This window comes from Lichenostomus cassidix, chromosome 5, assembly GCF_008360975.1.
Source record: "Lichenostomus cassidix isolate B80296 chromosome 5, HeHo_3.0, whole genome shotgun sequence".
Classification (NCBI taxonomy): domain Eukaryota; kingdom Metazoa; phylum Chordata; class Aves; order Passeriformes; family Meliphagidae; genus Lichenostomus; species Lichenostomus cassidix.
Genome location: NC_139486.1, coordinates 32,461,446 through 32,485,490, shown reverse-complemented (window position 1 = coordinate 32,485,490; position 24,045 = coordinate 32,461,446). Strand labels below are relative to the sequence as shown.

General features: G+C 35.4%; 1 protein-coding gene across 22 annotated transcripts in view; it reads right to left on the bottom strand.

Annotated features, from left to right (window-relative positions):
• The window catches only part of GPHN (gephyrin), a 285,809-nt gene that overhangs the window by 42,614 nt on the left and 219,150 nt on the right, over positions 1-24,045 (bottom strand). For 12 of the 22 annotated variants that reach the window (XM_085062092.1, XM_085062094.1, XM_085062096.1 and 9 more), the window contains 3 exons: positions 10,677-10,719; positions 7,239-7,376; positions 1,776-1,868 (listed from right to left, as the gene is read on the bottom strand). In XM_085062092.1, the coding sequence (XP_084918218.1) occupies positions 1,776-1,868; positions 7,239-7,376; positions 10,677-10,719 (274 nt within the window). Of the gene's footprint in view, positions 1-1,775; positions 1,869-7,238; positions 7,377-10,676; positions 10,720-12,863; positions 12,927-24,045 lie in introns of all 22 variants that reach the window. The other 10 variants (XM_085062088.1, XM_085062093.1, XM_085062090.1 and 7 more) reach the window with 1 other exon arrangement.

Sequence of the window (24,045 nt, the reverse complement as noted above, 5' to 3'; positions counted from 1 at the left end):
TTTGTAAGAAGTATCCATTAGTATAGTTAATATTATCTCTGCCTAAAAGCATTTTTTCCCTCATATCCTAAGGTAACAGGTTCACAAGAATAATAAGAATAGAATAAATAGAATAGAATAGAATAGAATAGAACTGCCTGATCAATTCAGGGCTGACCAAAAGGTAAAGCAAATTATTAAAGGCATTGTCCAAATGCCTTTGACACACAGACAGGCTTGGGGCATCAACCCACTCTTTAGGAAGTCTGTTCCAGTGTCTGCCCACCCTCTTGGTAAAGAAATATTTCCTAATGTCACATCTAAACCTTCCCTAGCACAGATTTGAACCATCCCCACACAAATGTCACTGGACACCGTCGTGCCCTTCTCCTCCACAGGGAGCTGTAGAGAGCCATGAGGTCACCTCTCAAACCCCTTTTCTTCAAATAAGACAAACTCAAAGTCCTCAGCCACTCCTCATGGGACATTGCTTCTAGCCCTTTCACCAGCCTTAGTGTCCTCTGGATGCATTCAAATATCTCAGTGTTACTCTACTTGAATCCATCACCAAAATTAGGGTTTTGTGTATTGGTTCTGACAGAAGTTGCTGAAGAAGCCGTTCATGATCACTCTGCTCATTCTGCATGTTTACTGAGACTGTAGTCATGCTTTGCCTTACCCTGCAGCAATCAGGTTGCAAGACAGCGTTGGCTTGATCCCAAAGCCCTTGTCACTCAGCATTCTACTCAGAGCTCACCTCTTAGCTTTTCTCAGTGTTACATTACCTGTATTTCCGTGGCTACATATGCACTCCCTTGCTGCCCTTACTAGTCATTTCGGTCTGCCTGTCTCTCACACACACTCATCTTCCAGACCTGAAATTTTATTTTTATATCAAATCTATGGGGAAGGTACTGGATTACATCCATTGCCTGTGTCTGCAGTCTATTTCATGGGCAGTTGCCTTCCATGGTTTCAGCTGCCAGTAACAAAAAAGATTATTTAATGTCCCTAGAAGAAAGTTGGATATTTTGTACAAGTTTCAACATGATTCAACCACTACCACAATTAAATCACTACTAGTATAATATTCAATTCTATATATTTTAGATTTCCTTCACAGATATATGAGGTGAGCATCATTATTCTTACTTTACAAAGGGAAAAACTGATGCACAGAGAAGCAACTGGCTAAAATGATGTAGCAACTAGTGACAAATCAGAGTATGAATTCAGGTCTCTTGGGAAGCCATATTCACTGCTTGCAATAAAATATAATAATCATACAACTAATTTTATTTATATATGGCAGCTGCAATATTTTTAAAGTAAGATTATCTTTTGAGGTGTCTCCATAAGAGAACATTCTGGTGAGCTTTTTAAAATTCTCTGATGCAATCGATATCTGTAGTAGCTCAACCAAGTAATAGATATATAAGAAAATCCTCATTAAATCTACAACAGAGGAATAGAAGATGAATCTGTAATTCAGAAATAGATGTTCTGTTATTCTCCTGAATTTTTAATGTTTTCAGAAAATGCACTAGCAAGAGAGGTACGTGTCTAGGAGCACACATGGATGTACATTTGCTCATATACACACGTATCCACTAAAAAGATTTGAATTCAGCTTTATGGCCTTCCTTTAAGACAGTTGCATTTTACATAACTGTGTCCTCAGAAATGATCAGAATCAAACCTAAACCAATATAACCCCTGCTGTATCCAAAACAGGTGAATGAACATGTTAAAAAGTGGCAGACACTATACTTCATGTCTACAAAGTGAGTGTTTACCTCTGACAGCATAACCGTCTTTTACTGATGCTGGAAATGGTGGTAGATTATCTTTTGCATACACATCTTGAGCAAGGACTCGGCCCATTCCATCTAGAAAAAAGAGAAAAGACCATGCTTTTTGCTATTACAGTGAGTGAAAGGGGGAAATGAAGCTAACAGCAGCGTGCTCCAATAGGTGAAATGTATGTGATTGGGACATACAGATCTCTCAGGCTTTTGATTTTTCACTCTACATAAAGGAAAAAAAGACTGGAGTCTGAAAGTAATGAGAAAGGATTTGTTTAAGTCTGTGCTCCTGGTTACGGTGAAATTGCTGACAGATTTGAATGTCAAGTATTCAAACGCAAAAGTGATAACTGTGAGTTAGGGTCAGACAGAAAAACAAGTATTTATTTCTTCAGGACAAGTTTTCATCCTAAGATCTCTTTAACATAGGTATTTTCTTTGTTTTCCCTTATTTTAATTTTTATTAAATTTCTTTTTTAAAAATTCGTAAAATGACAATTCAAAAGTGAATCTTGTGCACAAAAGGTGAGAGATGACAAATTAAGAACGGTAACTGTAGACAAGTTTTCACAAATTGACAAAGAAGTTTTGCAATAGATTAGCTTCGCCTAATTGCTGAGAGCATTTCTGCTTAATGGAGGGTGAATGCACATAAGTGTCAGGATTATTTATGTAAAATTACACTGTTATAGTTCTTAATATTTTAACAGTAGTTTCAAACATACTCTTTCTCTTCATTTAGCAACTATGACTGATGACCTGTAATTTGGCTCAGCCTCCCTGTAGAGACTGATATGAATTACTTCACCCTCAGTGAAGTGGCTGGTACTTTTATGGTACCAGCAAGAGCTTTATTTTTTAGTATGATATGGAACAGAATGGAAAATATGTAACTTACCCCTTGATATAGTGTAAGAGAGAAAGCAGATTTATTACATGTGTGATTAGAGGTACTAGGAAGGGACACATGGGTCAGAATTACTGAGATCGGCTGGATTCCAGTATGCCTAAGGAGAAGAAGGGCAGCTCAGCTCATAATAGAGGCCACTGCTCCTAGGGTGCATTGTGGCACAGGAAGGCAATATTCAGCTGAAAGTATGGTGGAGTGAGAGGATGCATGATTATTTCTGCCAGGAGAATTTGCACGGATACATGCTTCAGAGATTATGATCTCTGAGGCATGCTGGAAAAGAGAGACATCCAGAAAGTGTGTTTCTTATTTTACAGACAGGTAAATCAAGGTGGTTCTGGATTCACTGGGAAGGCAGATGCACACTAAATGGACAGGTTTTTTTAAAAAGTGCACCTACTCAATTCGAAAATGTTCAGCTCTAGTGGAGTAGTATTATAATGAAGATTATATTTTACATATTAACACAAAGTGATTTAGTTAGCAATTAATTACCACAACTATAACATCATTGTACTCACATCCATATGGATCAACTTTCAGCCTGTAGCTAATATTCATGCTGCATTGCTGAAATAAGTATTCCCATGAAAATGCTGCTAAAATCAGCTAAAGTAACTAGAAAAGCACTTTTGTAATGGCCATTAATTCACCTGTGCAACCCTGCATATCAGTGCCTGTGATACACAATATAAAGTTATTAGAAAGCTCACAAAAGCTTGTACACTTAAACTAAAGAATGCAGACACAGACATTTAAATTATAGCACAGAAAAGGCAGCTATCAAAGGCCTAATAAAAGCACCCTTTGTTCACAGACGCATGAAATCTCACACAAAAGTGATACTCCTAATTTTAGCAGGCATGTTGTGCCTTCATTTTGCTTCTTGTCTGCATGCAAAATCACACCAATTAGCGCAAAGTTGAACAGTATGTTCTTGGCATACTGCCATGCAATATTTGAAAGGAATAAATGGCTAGTCAGTAATGAGAATGAGTTTCATTACGAGGAGAAAAATATAAGAGTTATGTGCTGAAGTTGCCTTAGACATTTGAAATGAAGCAAGTCAGTAACCAGAGGACAATCTGAAGTACTTCTGTACTCTCTTTTATTTAAGAAATTATTTTAAAATTACAGTTTGACCTTATTTTGATTAATTGTAATTCAGAAAGATGTTCTGCATTACATTAATGCCATCAAATGGCCCCTTGTGATGCCCATAGCTTTTTAACATAAAATGGAGAATTACATTAAAATCACTTTTCAAATGTAGGTATTTGCTAAGCTTAGGTGGTGAAACTGGTACAATTCTTGATTGTGAAGAACTTTGATTTCTCTGGGGCACAGCAGTAAGACAGATCTTCTACTAGGAGGTGATGGATTTTGTAAATATTGCCCTGGTAGCACTTCAGTGTGATATGAAAAGTCAGTGCTATCAAAACAATCAGCTAGGCTCTTGGACTAGACCAGAATAAATGTGCTGTTCTGAGGCTTAAGCCCATAAAATGTAGATTGCTTTTGCATTACAATTTTATTTGCAATTTAACTTCTGCCTCTTCTTAAGTTTCAGAAGAATAATCATAATCATGTTGTCTAAAAACTTAACCTTATGTGCCCACAGAGCTATGTTCAGGTAACTGCATTTAGCTGGAATAAAAGGCTAATTGATGGATTCATACCAGATATCGATGATGGCAGGTGGGAAATATGCTTCAGATGCCTTTGGTTTATAACACTTCTGTAAAATGCTTTAGGACTATCCATTTTTTTAAAATATGAAAAGGTTAAATTATATACACAGTCACTGAGCAACACTTACCAGCGTGAAAGTCATGTTTCAAAAGATAACTTTAATAGTCCTCTCCCTTACATTAGGAGAAAATAGATAGATAGATTTGAGAGACTACAGCATACCTTGACTTAACCAAGAATAAAATCAAGACTGTACTGGGTATTCATACAGAATAACATTCAGCAGCTTTATTTATGAGGATGAATGATATGAAATATGTTTAGCAGTGTAACTAAATCAGGTTAAATTAATTAGGCAATTAGCACTCCTAGAATTTTACACATTTCACTTTCCTTGGGGAGAAATGGTGCTCCTTAAAGACAGTTTTCAGAAGCTCAGTATTAGTTCAAGACACAAAATCACAAAGAAAACAAACACGGCACAACGGTGCTTTTCTGAATACAGTTTCAGATCTCCAGAACTACAGTTTTATTGTTTTCTGAAATTAGATGTATATGAACATAAAAATAAATGAACCCATAAATAAATTAAAAACTGTTTTTTAATTAATTGTATTATTCAAAATTAACATCTTTTATCAAACACATACAGGTGTGCATGCTCACGCACACACACACATATGCCTATACAAAACAATTCAATGTATTTGTCTGTATAACATTGTTTTGATCACTTAAGAACTTCTGAAAATGTATTCCATCTTGAGATTTGTATCTGTAGATTAAGAGAATTGAATTTGCAGTATCACAGACATGGATGTGTCCTTTAGGATGTCTCTTACAGACTAAATCCTGAAATTTCATTCTACATACTTGGAAATCTTATAGCGCTAAAATAAGTTTATACTAATTGAAAAATAAATTGCAAGATACAATTTCGCACTGCAGTGTAAAAATATGAAGGAATGGTTGGTACAATTATGTGAACATTAAATCAAGAATCTATCTCTGAAGCTACTAATGTTACCATCACTCTAACGCTTGTGTTTTGGGAGAGAGGGAAGAGGGTCAAAACTGAAGTGACTCAGCAGACTCAGTTCATTATTTTTGAAAGAATAGGAGTGCCAGGAATAACAATCCATGTGCTCTGGACTTAGAATCAAAACTTCTTTTATGCAAAAAAGAATAACAATCCTACAGGACCTTAACAGTATCTGACATACCAAAATAAATAGATGATGCGCTTATTTTTCAGGGAGGCAGATGCCAGACTTTCATCTTTTATTTCAGGAGTTCAGTGTTCCATACATAGCATTTATTTGGACTAAATGTACCCAACACTGCAGCTCATAATTTTGTTCACAAAGGGCTCTCTTAGTGAAGACATTTAACTGACAGCTATCCAAAAAGGCCCAATAGTTATTCTCAGGCACTTATGCCTTAATGCCTTCTTCTAATCTGCCCACCATTATAAAAGTGCAGGGTGTATTACGCATATTCCTTGGTGATCCAGTACTGGTGCTATTCCAAATGCAGGATATGGAGCATCTTCTCAGAAATCCTGTTGCCAAGGCACAGGGGAGCACTGAACTCCACTTGGAGTGACTAAATGCACAGGCATGATATTACATACTGTCTGCTACATCAGTATGTCAATATGAAGACATCTTGAAGGCTTCTTGTAGTACAGAGATTTGGCAAAGAGTATGAAAACTGAACTTTCAAGCCAGACCACAGAATATTCCATTCAGAAACCATTCACACCTCTCTGCTGTCTGTAGCACGCCAATGTCTTAAATGTTTTTGCCTCTTGAGGTATAGTTCCACAACCTCTTTGCTCACCACCTTAATTTTGACAATCTGGAAGAATCCCTGGAGGAGGTTTCTGCTTCCCTACTTGCTTTAGGTTTTCTTGCCAGCATATTTCCTGTCATGGTTTTGTTATGTGCTAAGAACATTCTCCCTGACAATGCCTAGGCTTGATGTAGGGAAGCAATGGAGGCACCTAATAGGCATTATGAACACCGTATTTCAGGAAGGAGGATAGTTTAGCTGAATAAACATGAGAAGTGCCCTGTTAATTCTTTTTAGGGCTAGAATATCACTTCATCTATCCCTACTTATTCGTGAGTATAGATACAGTCACAAAATCACGAAGTCTGATATTTTGCTTGCTGTTTGGTGCTTTTGAGGACAAACTCACTGTATAAATCAAAACCAGTTACTCTTTAATTAAAAAAAATTGGATACATCAAACATTAAAAGGAAGTAAGTATCAGAAAATTATCACGTGGTAGAATAGAAAAGGAATTGTGTTTATGAGAAGAAGAGGAAAATTCTGGAATTACTAGTAGGCTAATTAGAAACTGGAAAAACAGACTGAGATGAACTGTTAAAGACACATACATAGAAAAATGTAACCTTGAATCAATAATGCCTTTGCTTTGATCATTAATCTCAGATTGGAAAGGGGCTTAGTGACAATCTTCCATTGTAAGGCAACAGAGTGAACAAATCACAGTACAGCCTAGAGCTACTTGGCATCACAAAAGTCCAGTGTTAACCACTGAGGCCCATTCAGGTTGAGTATAATGTTTGCTGCATATAATACAAACTGCAAGAAAATTAATTTATGTGTTTTATTAGAGTTCCATTACAGACTCCATCAGGGAGCAGTACTGAGTTCAGCTGACATCCTCCTAAACTTGAAACTATCATTAGTATTTCCTAAAGCAGCTTCTCCTGGAGAAAGCACTGTTTCAGACACCTCACAGCATAAATAAAAGAGCAAGAAGGTTGCCAAATAGGGAAGTAATCACCCTAATCCTCACAAAGAATCCAACTTAAAATACCTCTGTAATTGATGATTTCTGTTCCAAGCACTGGGGTCATCTCCAGAACTGTGATGAAGGCCTTGTCCATAGATGTCAATGGGAATGGAGACATGCGATGTCTTCTTGCTACCTTGGTAATGTCGACAGCACTGTGACCTGCAATGAGAAAGAACCAAGTTTATGTGTGCTAAAATGAGCAGACTCATGCAGTGGTGTTCATTTAAACCACTTCACTGAAACTAATCTGGCACTTTGGAGCAAATTAAATTAGTTAGTTATCACTATTGAGCTTTTATGTCAGACACTGGGAAGACACTGTATTCAACTAGAATCAAGACAGTGTGTATCTATCCTTATTTATAATGAAAAACATACCAGAAGCCTTGATGAACATGAAAAGATTGGTTTATCTAAAACAGAAGCCTTTCAGTGTGATGCAGTATTTTACACTGAGGATGATAATCTGAGACTAATTCAGTTCTATGAACTCAGGACAATTCACTCCATTCTGTTCTCCACAAACACATCTCAACCATGCTCTGTGCTGTGCTGTACATTAAGTATAACAACGGACACTGTGCCAGTGAGCCTACAATCCAAGAGTGAGATGGGAGTCAAAAGGTTTGAGAGGAAGATGGAGAGAGCACAATGAAATCACTGGGCAGTCAAGACAGCAGACAGTGTCTCCAGATAGTGGGCATCCTACCCATTGTCCAGATTTTGTCATCACCATAACAAAATGTTTAAATGTATAATTCTAGTGAAGGCAGTAGGACAATTTAAGGAAAGCTTACTTTTCCCAAGTATGAGGGACATGTAGGGAGAAAGTTGTTTGAAAATTAAGCCAACAGCATGTTTCACTTCATGATACTTACTGAGAGATTAAACAAGGGGACAAGAAGCTTTGAAGGATTTTAAAAGTGAAGATAAGCAATTGAAGAGAGAACTATTGCAGGAATACATAAACAAGAATAACAGATAAAACCCGAAAGATTAGGACAATTACAATTGCAGAGTATCTTGAAAGGATTTACTTAGAACAAGAAGGTATTTATGAAAGCCAAAGTGGATTATGTTCTGTATGTGATATGTAATGATATTCCTAAAGTAATGTAAATTATAATCCAGCAAGCATTAACAAGTAATAGAAACTAATTTTTAATGACATGATTTTGCTTTGTGGTCACTACATAAATATCCCATTGGTTGCTGCACATGCCTTCAGATTCTGGAAAAAAAGAGATGATTGCTTTAAGTGTAGTCTTTTAATAAAAAGTAAGTAAAAAATAGCACAACCATCACACAATCCAAGTCCTTCTTTTGGAAGAGAAGGCTTCTTAATTAATCTGTATACACAACACTTGTTCAGCAGTAACACAAGCTTGCCTTTTTAAGTGCGAGATTGTTCACTAATTTTTTTTTGCTATTAACACAGTAACTATCTTTTAGAGGAAGAAATAGAGACAAGTAAAACTGTCCACCTAATTCTTCCAGGAATGATTCTGGAAGAAATTACTTGAACAATGGCTTTGTGTGTATTTAGAAGATAACATGATAATAAAAGCAGGCAGTATGAATTTGTCAAGCACAAATAATTTTTAATTGGCTTAATTCCTTTCCTTAAGATAGCAGTTGGCATTCTGAGGAAAAGAGAAACAGCTGATGAGACATTTTCTAACTGTATTAAGAATTCGCACACTCTTGAACATAAGTTTCTCATAAGCAAACTAGGGAGAAATGATCCGAATTAAACTACTGTAAGATAAAAATGTAACTAATCGAAAAACTGCATTCCTGGTTTTAACAACAGGGATCTTCATAGCAAGCTTACATTTCCAGTTATTAAGCCTCTTTTTTGTTAACAATATCATTTAAGAGGAAAAGGAAACCATGTGTGAAACAGTCAATCTTCCCACACCCGCCTCTGCATAGACAAAGAAACTCTGCTTTAGCAGCACAATAATTCCTGCAGGCCCAGCAAATTCCACACAATATATGATAGAAACATTTTCCTGCTGCTTTGTTATAAGTTGGCAACTATGAACGAAGATGCTAAGAAAAAATATGTCACAGCAGTGAAAGCTGAGGTAATTGTGTGGCAGTGAACAACCTTTATGCCACAACCACTAGGTGCTTTTATGGTTTACTGCTACTTAAAACTCACTGTTAGTTACTTCAGAAACTAGCATTTCACCTCTTTAAGCCTTAGAAAGTGATTGAATTCACAGGTTTTGATGCTTTGAATGGTCTCCAGAGAACAACCTTCAGATTCGCAAGTCTGTCCCTAATGCATATCATTTCCGTAAGTCTAAAGTTCTGTTAAAATCTTCTGAGAAATGCATTCTCCAACAGAGATTTTTTTAAAAAATAGATAAAATTCCCTAATCTCTGACATCTTTTTTCCAGCACCAAAGTAACACCTATTATTCCAGCAAGAAAAGCCATGAAAATAGAGCCCCTTTAGATTTAACACTAGTACGAATAACCTTAATGCAGAAAGGAAGAAAGATGCTGGTGTAACTACTAACCTTTCTCTCTCGTATTTCTTCCTACAAACAAATGCTAACTCTTCTATTAGAGGTATCACACATTTAAATAGACCCAGAGACAAACAAATGATTTTTTAAAATTCTAAAATTACTAAATGGTACTTTAATTACAAGCAAATGACATTAAACAACTCCTCAGACTTTACCAAGTTATTTTTCACTAATGTGAAATGTCAGATAGCTCTAAAAATGACTACTTACATTAAGCTGCATTTTGTACGGCAAAATAATCCTCTAGCTTTGAAGCAACTAATTCAATTGGTTGCATAAGGTAGAAAATTCTTGACAGTCTTCTCTTTTATCACCAAAACAACTTCCTATTCCTGTCATTATACATGTGTGTGTATATATATATATATATATATATATATACACACATATATATATATATATAAACACACACACACACACATATGGTGGACCAAATTTTAGACTAGAAAAGATTCCCACAACACAAAGAATTGTGCAAATTAAACAATACATTGTTTGGATCAAATGTAAATTCTTAACCTTTGCATTTTTTGGTTTGGTTCTCTGTAATCCACTTTCAAAGTCAAGTATGAAAATAAAAATAATCTATATTCAAGCTGAGAATTTCCATTTTGACTTTCAGTTTTAATTCTTGCCCATTAAACCTGCACACACATGATCATTTACAAAAAAACATCACCACAAACAACACAGACTTCCATGTCATTAGAAAAACAACTTGGAAGAATAAATTAAAAGGTGACTCTCCATTAGTACATGAACACTAGGAGCTATTTACAGTTTTACCTTTGGACTACATTTCACTGTCTTATTAAATTTCTTCTGCAAACCCACTTAGTCCCACCTCTGATCTATCACTTGCTGTCTTCTGAGCAGTCTTAGTTTCTCAACAAAGGTAGGAAGTTTCTGTACTTACTTGCTCTGAGGATGTTCTCCTTGCTGCTGCACCTAGACTGGACCTGCAGAGAAAGCACAGTCTATGAGCTATAGAAGCTAACAAGGATGCAAAATACAGAGATACAATGGGCAAGCTCCTGGGATCTAAGACAGAGGCTGTACATATTTTCAGCAACATTCTTACATAGTTTGCATGAGATAAGTATATTTAAGCACAAGGGTAGTAGCTGATGGTCAGAATCTGATACAAGCAATTTGATTCCACACCCCTCCCATAAGAAACAAGATGGCCTAAAGACAGTAAGAGAGAAAAATCAAAGAACAGTGCCTAAAATTATGTGTTAAGCTTCAGTTTTCAACAGAAAATCCACATTTTCTTGTACAGTTGTAATTACCGTAGCTCTGAATCTAGGTCCTGTTTGATGATTAGACAGAACACTAAGATAACTATATGATTCGATTTAAAATTCTATATAATTGATATTTTCAGTTATTATAGAGAGTTTCAAATACTCAGTTTCAATTGTGCTGATTCTGAAGATGTTTAAAAAGAATTCCTTGATGCTTAGCTGCCACTGTGCTATTCCAGATGGATTAGTCTGACCACAGGGAAATTGGACAATTCACATTAGTCTAATATTCTAGTAACACTGGATATTTACAGTTCTATCTGTTTACCATGCAGATTTAAAAATAGAATTTTTTTTTAAGAGTATCAGTCCAGTAAACGCAACACAGTTTAAATTTTATCTATAGTGAAGCATCAATTATTGTTAATTCTCAGGTTTGGAAAGATAGCACAATGCATAATGACCCTAAAGTTGCAAGTTTTTAGATGGACTACTGTTAGGCCAACTGATTGAACTGACAGCACTTGAACCAAAAACATTTTGTGTGGACAAAACTCCAGCTAAAGTAAACTTCATGAGAAGACAAACCTCTAGGACAGTAAGAATTGAATCCTTCTCTTTTTTACTTATTGACAAAAGTATTTTAAATTTCAATGAGAATACTAATGAAGTGCACATATAAGAAAGAAGCAGAATAGCACAGGTGATGCTGAGGGTGATATTTCCCAGCAGAACATTCGTCTCTGCTGAAAAAGCAAAGGAGTGAATCCAAATTATCTTTCAGACCTCATTTTGAACTTGCAGTTAAGAGAAAAATTGCCTAGAAAGTGACTATGTATGATCTAACAACTGACGAAGAATGGTAAATGCCCAACCCCTCAAAAGCTGTCTTCAGAAAGGAACAACCATTTAAGGCTGAAAAGAACTGTGTCCCAGCTTCTAAACCTCTTTCTTCTGTTCCACAGCAGCTTGCCCCAAATAGATATTCACATAAAAAAATTGGATTCTACAGCGCAACACAGTCTACTTATTGTAATGGAATAACTTATGGAAAGTAATGTTGCAACTTAGAGTGGGTTATGGTGTCCTTCCCTGAAAAAAACTCTTGTTTAACAAAAACAAACAGAAAACCACACACCCTCCCCCCTTCCCACCAAAAATACTATACAAGAAAACTGCAAACAAAATATTAATGATGCTGAAATTTGGCCCAGAGTTGTTTTACCAGATTTCAAAGGCATAACATGAACTCTCTTTGGAAGAAGTAAATATTTACCTATAATTTATCAAAGGACAATTCTGGACCAAAAATGTGGTATAATGGTAGGAAAGAAAACACAAAAGAAAGAGAAGCACAGCTTGAGAGAGAAGGAGAGAGAAGCAGGATGGGTGTGGCAAGGCAGAAGATGGTGTATGCAAAAAGAGACATGGGCCTATGTGTGTAAGACTACTGTTTAAAATGGAAGAGGCTCTCTAATTTCTTACTGAAAAACATGAAAAGAGAAAATGAGGAATGGACCTGCTGCAAAATAACCAAGCGATTCAGCAAACTGTGGAATGAAATTCAGTGAGATAACATAGTCCTAAAGAAAAAGGCAAAAAACCAAAAATACAAAACACAAACATTTGAAACGATCTACTAAAACAAACTAAGTAAAATATGTGATCCAAAGGACACAGATAAAAGCTACTAGAGAAGAAGGAAAAATGTTAGCAGACAAAGACAGTGCTAAAGAAGTAAAATGGAAGTCAAGAGAGAGTCTTTCAACAAAGTGGAGGAACAGAAGGAGCCCAAACCCATAGCGCAAAGCAATGTTTGCGAATGGAAAACAGCTCCTTTGAGCAGTAATAGTTACTCTCGAGTTGTAGCCTCTATTCCTCCTCAGTTCATCTTTAAGCCCTTCCAACCTATAGTGGAGCTAGCGTATGGACAAAAACAAGAGATTTATAATGAACAGAGCAGCTGAGATTTGCAGATCAAATCTTCTAATATAAAAAACGTGCTGACAAAGTTTTGCTCTTAAAATGTCCAAATGACAATGGTAACAAAAGACAGCTGGCTTCACATACAGCCTCTTACAGGTCATTTTTTTAATTCTGTGCACACAGAGGACTTTATATTTACTTTTTGATTTCTTACACCCAGCCTAAAGTTTCCATGTTATCACTCACCTGATGGGCAACATATGCAGTATGAGAAATAATTTGCTTCCCACAAATTTTAAAAGCAGCTGTGGAAGAGGAATCCATGATAATAAAATAAAAGGCTTGATCAGCTAGACTTGATCGTTTCCCAACCTATGCTCACAGCTGCAGAATACAAACCATGTTTTAACATAACTGACATCAAAATTAGTTATTACATAATACTACTGTTTAATATGAACTGCACATTCTTATCCTAAATGTTATTTTTAATCAAAACTCCAGGAAAGTAATTTTTAATAAAACCCACCGGTTTCCTAACACATACAGTTTTGGCAGCAATTGAGCTTTTTGTAAATGGCGTCACGTGTTTTAAGTGCCTTTTATAATATTCATTATGTTTTGCTACTTTGTAATTTGTTACATTTACCAAAAATCTGTATTCTTTTCACAGCTATAGTTAACTGAAGAATCCATACTACATTGCATATAGTACCATGACTGACTGGGCAGAGTTATTATTACTAGTATTTACTATAATTCTTCTCATTCACAGGTAGTTAAAGAAATAACAACCTATGGCTGTCTTTTCTTTCACAGGGAAAGTATAGATTTATTATTTGTCCATTCTACAGCTTCTTGGGTCACAATCTATCTTGGCAGAATATACACTGGGCTACCAGCCAATACCATTCCCCTGCATAGCTCAGACAGAATGTAACCAAACCCAAAGCATTCAGTTCACATTACTCTGTATGTTAAGCAAACTGGATTTTATGTTCTTGAAGATGTAACTTCACCATGCTGGAATGCAGAGTCAGCTTTCTCCCATAGGCTGAAGTAGTAAATAGAATGTGAAATAAAGTACTCAAAAATAAACAAAGGGAATGGTAAAAATAAAGAGTCCTGTTGACAACTTCTATCTATCAGTCATGACTGGTCTGAAAAACAAAATCAATGACTCTACTAAATTGGATTAATTTAAATTTACATAATATGTTTTACTGCAAATAAAAACCAGTCTAAAATTTTTTTACAAGAAAAATAGAAAAAGACACAAGAAAAGTTCATGCTATAAGTGAAAAATTCACATGAAAAATAGTGAAAAAAGAACACTGAGACACCCTTTAACACTTTACCATAACTGTTAGGAATTGTTAGAGAAATTACTTACCTTTTAAAAGTCATAACAAGATTAGCACAGAGTATTAAGTCAGCTCTTCATTATGGGAGGTACAATTAAAAGCCATTGGTTATAATAAAACAAATTGCTAGACAAAGATGAAGAGTTTCCAGCCCAATATGAAAAGCTAACTCTTATGGGAGTACATTTTAACTCAATATTACAACATGAAGAACAATTCAGAACAATGACATCAAAACATGAGTTACCACCAACAGAAAAAGCCCATTTCTCAGGAACACAGAGCCTGTAGGAGGCTGACCCATAACCTTTAGCATTTATGGGAAAGCACATTGCTCCACTCTGAGGAAAGCATGCAGAATGTGGAACCACCAGCAGAAACCCAAACATACGCCGACACAGAGGACTAAGGTACAGCAGAGGGAATGAGTTTGCCAAGCTGTAATGAAGGAAGCAGGGTATGCAAAGCACAGCAGCTGTTAACAATTTAAGAACTGTTATTCCTCCCAATCTCTCACAAACACCAGGCAGGCCTGTTCATGAGGTACTGAGCTACTACACTTACTGCTGGTGAGAAAGCGCATAACTCATATAGCCTTTCCTTGAAACTTTAGCAGCTTTATTAAGACAACTTATCTGCTGTGATGTGGGAAAGTATGGTGCTGATGCTTTTTTTCTGCATGTGATTTATTAGTAATTATATGACCTGAGTTCTGTACAATATATACTGTGCTCATGCCATCTGAATGGTCTCTGAAATATTTGCCTGCTTTAAATAGATTTCAAATCACATGTGATCTGACTTATAACTGTAGGGGTTTGCACAGTGTCTTCTGCCTAAAACACCTTTCATCCTCTAAGAGTACAACATACAGTATTCAGTGTCTCTAAATAAACTGGTAAGAGAAAACTAAACCATGAATAACAATGTCTCAAGCTACTGCAATAATACTGTAAAAACTACTTTTGGCTTGTTATTCTAAACAATATCCATAAGGTTAAACTAGGAGCAAATAAAAAAATGCAGTGAAATTGCATTGTTGATTTAATTAAAAAAACTGCATTAAATCCAACCTGAAGAACAGAGAGAAAGCTGTGATTGAATTAATATGGAATATAAAAAATGAACTTGTTAAAAAAAACATTCACAAGAATGGATTGGGTTGGAAGGGACCTTAAAGATCACCCAGTTCAAAAAAAAAAAAAAAAGGGCATCTGGAATTGTGTACTTCAGAAGACATTCAATAAAGTATGTGAGGATTAAATAATCCTTTTAAAACATGTAATCTTACTATTTCAGGAATCCATTCTTACTCAAACAATACTTTAACACTGAGCTGAACACACAAGGTCTTAACATAACGCTTTATGGCCATCTGAATTAGGATGAAAGTCAGTTCAAAACAACAGAATAATTTTTTCTTGTTATATTGAGACCACTTCTGAAATGGAAAGAAAAGTGAGCACAAGGAATTTGATAGCAGCACACATTACTCATTAACACAATTTTTAAAACAAGTACTACTGATGGTGGGATTCAGCTCACTAAAATTTAAGTATGAATAATAAATAATGTAGTATTCCACATGAGAAATCACTCATTTTGAGTCAGTGGGAAGAAATAAACAAAAAATCATTTGAAGCCAAAATCATTTTCGGAGTATATTTTTACCACTTATTAAGTGTTATGCTTGGTAGACTGGACACTGATCAAAAGTCAATTCTAAATCTTGAATATGTAACTGTTTTCATTCATGTATTACTGAGATCTTTTCTGAGTTTTTTTCTAGTCACCTACACTTCACATACAGATTTATTTAATTTTGATTATTGTTTCCCAGTAGATTATGAACAGACATATGGAATTCTGTGGTCAGATTATGGTTCATCCTAACTACTGTTCAAACAGGACAGTGGAAGTGGATTGATGAGTACACTGTAGAAACGTAAGGGCTGAATTGGTTCCTTTTTCAGGAGCAGTATAAAAAAATAGTATTATCCAATATTTAGAACAATATGGAAGGAAAAGGCAAAGGGCAGTTTTCTGGGATTGGTCATCTCTCAATGGAAACTGGCATTGTCCTGGAGAGTTAAATCAACACATTTATTTCTAGAAGAGGATTCAAAGAAAATCTTACACAACAACTAAAACTGCAAACTGAACACCTCACAATGAGAAAACAGGAAGAACTATGATATATACAGCAAAGAAAAAGAGACAAAATAGCAAACCACAGTAAGCTAACGGGAAAGCAAATTGGCTACTACAAAGTGGCAGTATAGGCTTCGTAGCTGAGAATTAAAAGAAGCAAAGAGGGATTACCTTTCCTCAGAGTAATTTTAATGGAATGTTTACCTCTGTATGAGAAAAAAATATGAGCTGAATTTTGTGTTCTTATGAGTAGGAGACAGCATACAGATAACACTGTATGAGTAACACTGGAAAGATGGCACGTTTCTGTGATATTTTAGAGGCGGTTTAGACACTATTCAAGATCATACTGCTTTTTTTTCAGAGAAGCTGCCTTAATTATAATACCCAAACATGAAGAGATCAAGCATCTTGTCTAAGCTAAAGCCCATATTAAATCAAGTCGTAAACATTATTGCCAAAATTGTGCACAAACTCCAACAGGTAATTCTAACTTGTGCTATCAAAATTCAAGTGGGATTTGTAAGACACAATAAATCTCTAGAAACACTGCACTTGCAAAAATAAAATGTTCTACTACTTGTATTATTAACTGTGAACAAGATCTTTTATTTGTTTGAATGAAAATCTTAAACATTCTCTAAATGCTCTGGAAATATTTTCCAGTTTGAGAAGTAAATAGTATAAACAAAGGCAAACAGAATACGCTGTATTTCCTAAGAGGCACAAGAGGAAAAAAATTCCTGTTATTCTTGTTGTTTGCCACAGAAATGGTACTTAATTGCCTATTTTCATATAATTTCACACCCTGGCAATTTGACTGAAAAAATCACTTAGCCGTACAACTATGCATTACATGTCTGAGTTATATCCTATCTGACCAGCATTAAGACTTTTTAAACTCCTTGTCCATTCCAGATTAACCGTTTAAGATGTTGTCAATCATATGCCAATCAGATACATGAGTGATATATAAAAAGTCTTGTCTTCAAGCACACCATAACCTTCAAACACACCTCTAACCCTTGATTAGTGTGGTTGACATTTTAAAAAGCTTCATTTCTATTACAAATATTTTGCTTTTTAATGAAATTTCAACTATTTTCACATTTCTATTTCTTTACCCAGCAATAGCCAATTTCAATGCAGCATTAAAACAGTGAAATATCTACATTATTGCAAAAAAAATAAAACTATTTTTTGAATTGCGTGACTCTCAAAATAAGTTTTTAAAATAAATTCTTCATTCAAATGTAGTGAAGTAAAATCAGCAAGTTTAAAGGAAACAACATTTAGGACAGATCAATGTTATGTCTGCAACTTATATTTCCTTTGACACGTAGGCATTGTGATTTCATCATAATTATTTGCATCAGGGCTTCTGCATAAGGCAAGGTAAGGCTGCTTCATTTTATTCTCCCTGCTCAAAGACTAGTTTCATGTCTTACTTACTAAACATTATTCAAACTGACTTCTAAATGGGTAATTATTTAATTCTTTATAGGTTTCTCTGTTGTGCTCGGTTCTACGGAACGAAACACTAGTACACCTGGACTCCCTCTAACAGGTCCCTGTCCTTCCTGTGCTGGGACCCTAGAGCTGATGCAGCACTGCAGTTGGGATCTCACCAGAGCAGAGCAGAGGTGCAGAATACCCTCTCTCTCCCTGCTGGCCACACTGCTTTGGATGCAGCCCAGGACACAACTGGCTTTCTGGGCTGCGAGCGCAAACTACCAGCTGTGGCATGATGTGAACATCACACAAATGTGTCTCAAGAAGGACACACAGAAATGAGTACCCCTGAAAATGGTGCAAGAAGATTTTCCAGCGTGAAAAATGAAGTCAGCACTAATGGGGAAACAGAAAACACAACAGAGGCTTCCTTGGCACCCATGCAGGCCTTCCTGCTACATCACTGGGCTTTCTGTTTCAGAAGTAGCAGAGGCGAAGTCACCATTCACCCCACCTGCTACTGCTGGGAAACACAATTCAGTTTTCTTTATATCTAGTTATTGTCAATATCTGAAAAAATGTTGGAGGGGAAGTGGCAGAGGCCTGTTTGGAATTTTTAGCATTACTGCTTCTGCTCCTATCTGCTCCTAGGCCTATGGGCCTCCATCCCTTTGATCCAAACTCTATGAAGTGATAAAGCATCTCTCCATTGACATTTGAAGGAGTCTGACTCAAACTTGTAGGCTAACAAAACCTACAACTCCTATTTCACACTTACAATCTTATCTTCCTGGAAGCTGACGACACAAGAAACATTCCTTATCTTTCTGCTAAAGGAATATGAACACATGTAAACAGGAACAAAGGAATCAAAACTTATAAATTCTGTTTTGGGGCTTTGTGGCTTCAAAAGCCACCAACAAATGAGCAATGAACCTTCAGGCCCAAAGAGTCAGCAAAAGCCACCACCCAATTTCTTATATTTTTAAAGCATCTTTAAAATTAAATTTCACCTTTTTCCATTGGTGTCTACCAGAAATTTTGGTTGGGGATTTTTATAGCAATTATCATTCTAAAATGAATTGTTGGACTACTTTTTCAACTATATGAGCAGGAACAAAACATGTTTTCTCATGTAGTATGACCATAATTTCTGCACTAGCATAAATTCAAAGAAGTTGATTTTAGTTAAGCTTAATATTTTTGTTTGAGCTGGGAGCATTAAATTTGAAGGGCTTCAAGTACAAGAGCCAAAACTAATAAACACAGGTAACAATAGTCTTATATCTGGTGTATATTGTAGTCTCTGATGTATACAATATCCAGACAAAAACTCAGTCTTGTACACTTTAAAGTATAGAAGATTCTAAAGTATAGAATCCAGCTGAGTAATAAATATCAGACAGTGAATTTACTGTACGAAGAGCTATATTTCTGCCTTTGAGCTGAGACAGAAACACAGACTATACTCCTCTGAGGAGAATCCTTAAAGTGAGATCAGAATGGTCATGGATGAATAACATGAAGACTTCAGAGGATTCATAAGCTTTAGAAAAGAGAGGCTGGAACTGAACAAATGTTGCACTACAAACTATCGTTAAACCCAAGTTAGAAATTATTTTTGAAAGTAACCAGAAATGCAAATGAAGAAAGAAGATTTGCATTTTGGATTTTGCTTTCAACCTCAAAAGCTCAATAGGATAAGATTCCTTTAGTGCTGTCTTGAATCTGGCAGTCTGGATTGCAAGGTCCAGCACAACAGCAACCACCAGGCTCCCCACAGCAGTTATGCACCTGAGAACACAATATTAATTTGTCCAGGCTTGTAGCAGCGCTGAATTTTGGAAACTCAAAGATGAGAAAAGAATACAGAAAATGCTGTGAATAAGGACATTCATTCTGCCCTCCAGTTCTTAAAAAAAAAAACTTTATGGCATTGATCAATATGCTCAGCAAAAAAAGCTTCCATGTTACAAAGCAGCATTTGAAAAATGGGAAAAACAGGAAGATAACTTAGGGAGCAGTGATGGGAACCCACTGACATTTGCGCCATGTATTACTGCTACTGACACTGTTGTGAATATCTAATTTGATTGCCATGTATTTAAACAGACACTGCCCTCTAGAGATACATGTAAATTAGATCACATGTATGGCATTTTTCATCAGTGATTACTCCAAAAGCTGTAACAGTAGTAGAAGCTTTGCTCCACTTGGATTCATTGCTATTTCAGACTTTAGACTAATTTTCCCATAGATTCTATTACTAAAGCTAACTCTTCAGAGTTAGATTGCTTTGGGAGCTGAACCTAGAGAACAGTTGCACTAAGTGTAACTGCTAGTGCAAAAGAATGCAAAATAATGTCTGGCTTCTCAAACGAAAAAAGCTGATTTAAGTAGTAAACAAATTCCAAACACTGTATGCTGGTGAACAGCTTAATACTGGATTTAAAAAGAAAACAGTGGTTGTCCAGAAAAAACCCTCACAGTTATATCTAATCAAGCCAATTTTATGGCCATACAGTTCAAAGTATGGTACAGCGCAAGAAAATGGAAAAAAATCCCCTTTGCTTTAGTGGATTTATTTACAGTGAAATAATGGCAAGACTGACTTTAGAAAATGCAAAGGAATCTAAAGTATAATTAAAAAAAAAAAGAAAATTACCTTGATAGCTCTTTGGTTTGATCTAATTTTTTTCATAAAGGATTGCACATCTCTACCATAAGGCAAGATGAAATATCTTCCTATTTTGTGGTACATGAAGCAAGGGGGAAAATTATTTAAAAATTGAAACATACAGATTTGTCTTGAAACAAAAAGTAGGGAACTTTAAATTCCAAATGGGGAAGGATATTTATTTGCTCTTTCTCTGATAAATGCAGACCTGGAAAGCATTTTACCACAATAAAAATCAACAAAAAGTATTACAATTTAGTTAAGTTGAATAGATAAGGTTTAAGCCAAAACCTGTAGTGTGAAATGAGATGCTCTTCAAAACCCCATCTTTTTCGACTCTCCCAAAATTTTAAATAGTTTTTTGTAAATTAATTTAGTGCTTGAATTGAATTTATCAGTACAGAACAAAAGTGCAAAATGTTAATATGAAGGGATAATTTTATTTGGCAGAAGTCACAAGCTATGTACTATGCACAGAGAAGTTGTATGTTTAAGAAAAATTTTACCTCTATTTTGAATGTATCAACTAATAATGGATCTAATTTGAGATTCAGCAATGGGTAAACAAAGATAAATAGTATTTAAAGTAAAAATACAGCAACATTTCTTAAAGAATTTAAAAAAACTTTCTAAAATGTCATCAATCAAAGTTATTAAAGTATACTTTGATCAGGTAATTGCAAAAACAGTGTCTTTCCTGATGTAACTTTGAAGTTTTGCCATGCACTATTCTCATTTGGCAGAGAGATTCCTAGAGAAGATGTTTTGTAATCCTAATCCTAAACTAATCCTAACGCCATGAATGAAGATAGAAGCAAAACTATTTTCCATGAATAAGGAAGATCACTGTTTTTTCATAATTTTTTTGCATTTTAATGTGCCTTGAGAAACCGTGTTTCTCTAAAAGTAAGAATTTTAATAAATTTTTCTTAAGACTGGATTAAGGTGGTACTACTAGCAAATCAAAATGCAATCTTTTAAATGGCAATTGCCAAATAGAAGACTGAGTTCTTGTTCATATTTGAATGAGAAATACTTATAAATTCTAATTTTGCTTAAAAACCCACTGTTCTATTAGCAACTGCAAAAAAAAAAACAACAAAAAACAAACCAAATCAAAGCCACAGAAAACCAGGAGTAGATTGTGACAACATAGTTGGACAACTCCAAAATGATTATTGGATCCTTATTGGCTCTGTTGCGTTCATTTATTTATTGGAAAAACATTATTTCAAATTTGAAAGAGCATCTCGACAAAGTATATGGCATTCATAAGGTGACAAGATAGGGAATCTCAATTTAATGCAGCAATTTCTGTTAAAGCTCAGTATATTTTTGTACGCCAGATGTAATGAACCAAGTTCTCTATCTGCTGGACTTCTGCATGAATTCAGAGAAAAGAACAGGAGTCCTGCTGAGGTTTACTCAATTTGTGCTATGCAGAGCAGATTTATGACAAGTATCAACAGTGAACTTAGCATCCTGTACCTAAAACTGAATTCTAGGCTCTATGCTGGTGGTAAACATCTGAAAGCCAGAGCTGCGATTCCTGGTCTTTCAGCACTGCCTTCTATTCAAACTAACCTAAGCAGAAGGAGAATCAGTCTCTTACCTGGCTTTAATTCTGAAGAACAAGATTCAGTTATTTGCAACATTTGTAATGTACACTATATAAAATACTTTAACCTAGAACACTTAAAAATCTTCATGCAGTCTTTGAATGGTCTTCTGAAGTCAACTACATATTGCAGGAAATAGTATTTCCTCTTGTTCTCTGAATACTGCTTCTTAATTCCCTGTTCTAGTTACTCTCTATTATCAGGTAAGATAATACAGGTCTTTGTTGTGTTAATTAAAAATGCCAAGTATACAATTAAATCCCATCAATCAGTATGCAGTCAATACATATTACAAACCTATCTTTAGGGAAATAATATTCTAACCATTCAGTGAAGCTAAATAAAACATATGATAAGCTATGGACCTGAGTGTCTTTTTCTTTGAAAAACTTTATTTTTTAGAAAGCAGGGAATAGTACTGCAATAATTTTGTTGCCACTACCCTTCCAACAAGCATATCAATAGGTTTCCTTCATTACGCTTTCAGCCAAACACATAGCGCATGCAAAAGCCAGAGGACAGGGAAAGAGAGGAAGAGAGAAACTGATGCTGCTAGAAAGTCTGAGATACAAAGGAGAATAAAAAATGGTGCTACTGCATAACACTACCTAAGTATAACTTTATAAATTAGGAGACTATGGACCTTCACTGAATAATGTTCGATTTACATTGTGAATGATATTTTTAAGATACAAGCCGATGTCAGAGTACTTCTAAAAATTTAAGTGATGCCAATTTGATTTAATATCTTCAGTAAACTACTACTATTTAAAAATAAATTACTATGTTTTGTGACAACTGAATAAGTAAATTACATATCTATTCTACCCATAATTTACTGCACAACTGCTAAGTCATTGTAAGTCCTATTTAATAATTTAACTCTTAGACAAACCATTTAAGTAGTTCAGCTAACATTCACAAAAATAACAGGCATGAAGCCAACTGGTTTTCATCAAGGGTGAAAAATGTTATTGCACACTGTGAAATTTAATGAGAATATGAACTTATATTTTATCATCATACCATTTTAAAGAATTTAAGCTTTACTTCTCTTCTTTTTAAAGAAACTCACTTCAATTGCACTGAATTGAGCCAAAGACAAGACCTCATTACGGACAAGTGGAATTGTTAAGGGGCTGACTGGGGCTAAGAGGGTGTATAATACCACTATACTATAATGCCAGGAGCTCAACAAACCTCTCTGTACCTAAAAGTAAACAGAAGTTTCTAAAATCTTTCTGACCATTCCTCTCAAATAGGCATCAGTTGACCACATCCACAGTTCCACTCATGCTACTGGTGACAATAAAAAGAAACAGATGAAAAGAAGCTTTTTCATTTTATTAGACTCCGAGATGCAAAATAGCCTCTACCAGGATGTACCAGGATGTTTTCTGTGAAAAAAACAGGCAGCAAATTCTACCTCAAATTGTTCACAATGCAGAATACACAGGTGCCGTTTGTCTTCTGCTGGAAGATCTTTTACTTCTTCAATCAAAGACCTTCTACGTGACAGGAAATCCTTGATAGTAGACTGACTTCCATTTTTGACAATTTGACTTCTACAAGTGCCACTTAATCCAATTCAGACCTTTTCTCAGCAATTAAAATTGTGAGGAAATTTTTTATGATGAATCTAATACATCTGTTTCCTAAAAAGAGATTTCAAAAATAATTTATATGAGGTTATCTCTTTTTTCTTTCGTTGTACTTTTGTCAAAAGACATGTTCAGCTGAGTTCTCAGCACTGATTCCATTTCTCTTCTCAATGTGTTCTAGATGTCTTCTGAAGTTCTAAATCTATCTGGTGATGACTTTGATGCAGGAAACTAAGAAGCTCTAAAGT